Here is a 2,986-nt window from a genome sequence, read left to right on the forward strand (position 1 = left end):
GGGGATTATTGTAAGTATTATTCAATTTAATTAACTACATACTCACTAGTTAAATTTTTTTATTGTAGGTGTATATCTCTGGCGACGATACTCAAGAAAGACTACAAGCCATAAAGCAATATCTTGAGACATCGTCGTTCCGCTCTTCAAGGACTATCACTGACAATCCACTCTTCCAACCTTCAAAGAGAGTCAATCTAGTACAAATACCATTACCATTTGACGACGATTCTGACTCTTAAACATCAGTTAAGTCTCTGATGGCGCATGAAAGGACGTTGAAAGAGTTGGCAGCGCCAAATCTAGACCATCAACCTCTCTGTGTTCAATATCCTGCGTTGGATGTTAACTTTGAACTCAATTCGAGCCTCATACATTTACTACCATCTCTCCATGGGCTACCAGGAGAGGACCCGAATAAGCATCTGACAAAATTTCACATAGTCTGCTCTAGCATGAAACCAACTTTAGTAACGGAAGAGCAAATTAAATTAAGAGCATTTCCATTTTCTTTGAAGGATGGTGCAAAGGAATGGCTCTATTACCTTCCTCCTGGAACTGTTAATACCTGGAATGAAATGAAGACATTGTTCTTGGAGCGTTACTTCCCAGCATCTAAGGTTGGTAGTATAAGGAAGGAAATCTATGGCATTCGCCAACAGACTGGGGAGTCATTATATGAGTATTGGGAGATATTTAAGAGGCTATGTGCTAGCTGCCCTCTGATCCAATACTTTTATGAAGGACTATTTCCATTGGACAGGAGCATGATTGATGCAGCAAGTGGGGGAGCACTGGTGGATAAGACTCCTGCTGCAGCTAGGAGCTTAATTTCTAATTCGGCAGCTAATTCTCAACAATTTAGAGTTCGTCAAGAAGTTTATGTTAAGGGATTAAATGAGACAAACTCTAAAGTAGAACAGCAGCTGTCGCAATTAACTAGTATGGTTCAACAGATGGCTTTAGGTCAGCAAGTGAGACCTTGTGGCATATGTCAGTTGGTGGGGCATCCTACTTATGCATATCCCACAAATCAAGAGGATACCAATGAGCATGTAAATGCAATGGGGGGATTCCCAGGGCAACCTAGGAAAAGTTATGACCCTTATGCTATAAGTTATAATGAAGGATGGAAGGAACATCCTAATCTTTTATATGGGAATCAACAACAAACTGTTCCTACTAGATCACCAGGGTTTCCTTATCAACAAAGGCAACAACAAACCTATACACCTCAGCCTCAACAACCTATTACCTCACAAGCTCAAGAACCATCAATGGCAGATATGCTAAAATAGTTAGTAGCCTCTAATATGCAAACTCAAGTACTTCTTCAAGGCGCTCATGCGTCCCTGAAAAATTTAGAGAATACTATGGGTCAAATTGCCACTTCATTAAGTCAAAGTGAGCCACAAAATCAAGGGAAATTACCTTCATAGTCTGTTCGAAACCCAAGGGAAAATGCTAATGCCATCACATTAAGAGATGGCAAGACTTATGATCCACACACTATTCCATCGAGTTCAAATGATGCACCATTACCTCCTACTCAATCCACCCAACAAGAGAAAGATGAAACCCCAACCACATCACCCAAACCTAAACCCACTATTCCCACTTATGTTACTGCTCCTCCATTTCCTAGTCGTTTGAGAAAGACAAAGAAACATGAAGCTGAATAAGAAATATTGGAGACTTTTCGCAAGGTTGACGTAAACATTCCCTTACTTTATGCCATTAAGAAAGTACCTCAACATGCTTAGTTTTTAAAGTAGTTATGCACCAATAAGAGGAAGTTAAAAGGGAATGAAAAGGTGAGTGTGGGGGAAAATGTCTCAGCGGTTCTTCAAAAGAAACATCAACCAAAGTGTAAGGATCCTGGTACCTTCACTATTCCTTGCACTATTGTAAATAAAATGATTGAAAGATGTATGTTAGATTTGGGTGCCTCAATCAATGTAATGTCGTACTCTATTTATACCTCATTGAATTTGGGACCATTGGAAGAAACGAGGGTGATCATACAATTAACGGATCGTTCTAATGCCTATCCAAGGGGAGTAGTAGAGGATGTATTGGTTAAAGTCAATGAATTGGTTTTTCCGGCAGACGTTTACATTCTTGATATGGAAGATGACTCAATTCCATGTTCTACACCAGTATTATTGGGAAGACCATTCTTAAAGACAACTAAAACTAAGATAGATGTTCATGAGGGAACTTTGACCATGGAGTTTGATGGTGAGGTGATTCACTTTAATATTTTTGAGGCTATGTGGTATCCAAGTGATGTTCATTTAGTTTCTTCAATTGATATTCTGGACTCATTGTCACAAAGAATTATGGATTTACATGGAGAGGATGGGTTAGGTGTTGTTTTGAGGGAAACGATAGACTTGAAGGAAGATGATGTCACTATTGAAGTAAAGGAGACAGTGGCTACACTTAATAGTTGTGGAGATGTTTCTAAAGCTGTGTCGTTCTTAGAGTTGCCTGTTTCTCATGAGAAACTTCAACCATCCATTAAATCACCACCCAAGCTTGAATTAAAACCATTACCGGAGCATCTCAAATATGTCTACTTGGGTGAGAAAGAGACATTGTATGTTATTATTACCACACAACTTACCAAAGTACAAGTGGATCGTTTGATAAGGGTACTTCGAGAATACAAAATAACCATAGGGTGGACCATAGTAGATATCAAGGGAATAAGCCCAACTATGTGTATGCACCATATACTCCTTGAAGATGGATCCAAGCTTTCTAGAGAAGCTCAAAGAAGGTTAAATCCACCTATGATGGAGGTAGTTAAGAAGGAGATACTGAAACTTTAAAGTGTGGGTGTGATTTACCCTATTTCAGATAGCAAGTGGGTGAGTCCAGTTCAAGTAGTTCCTAAGAAATCAGGCATCACTATGGTAAAGAATGATGAGGATGAGTTAGTGCCCACAAGAGTCCAAACAGGCTGGCAAGTTTGTATTGA

General features: G+C 39.4%; 1 protein-coding gene across 1 annotated transcript; it reads left to right on the top strand.

Moving 5' to 3' along the window:
* Positions 1 to 260: 260 nt before the first annotated feature.
* On the top strand, positions 261 to 1,298 carry LOC133785529 (uncharacterized). Its single transcript, XM_062224757.1, has one exon. The coding sequence runs from the start codon at positions 261 to 263 to the stop codon at positions 1,296 to 1,298; it is 1,038 nt and encodes a 345-aa protein (XP_062080741.1).
* The last annotated feature ends 1,688 nt before the right edge of the window (positions 1,299 to 2,986 follow it).

Source organism: Humulus lupulus, chromosome 6, assembly GCF_963169125.1.
Source record: "Humulus lupulus chromosome 6, drHumLupu1.1, whole genome shotgun sequence".
Classification (NCBI taxonomy): Eukaryota; Viridiplantae; Streptophyta; class Magnoliopsida; order Rosales; family Cannabaceae; genus Humulus; species Humulus lupulus.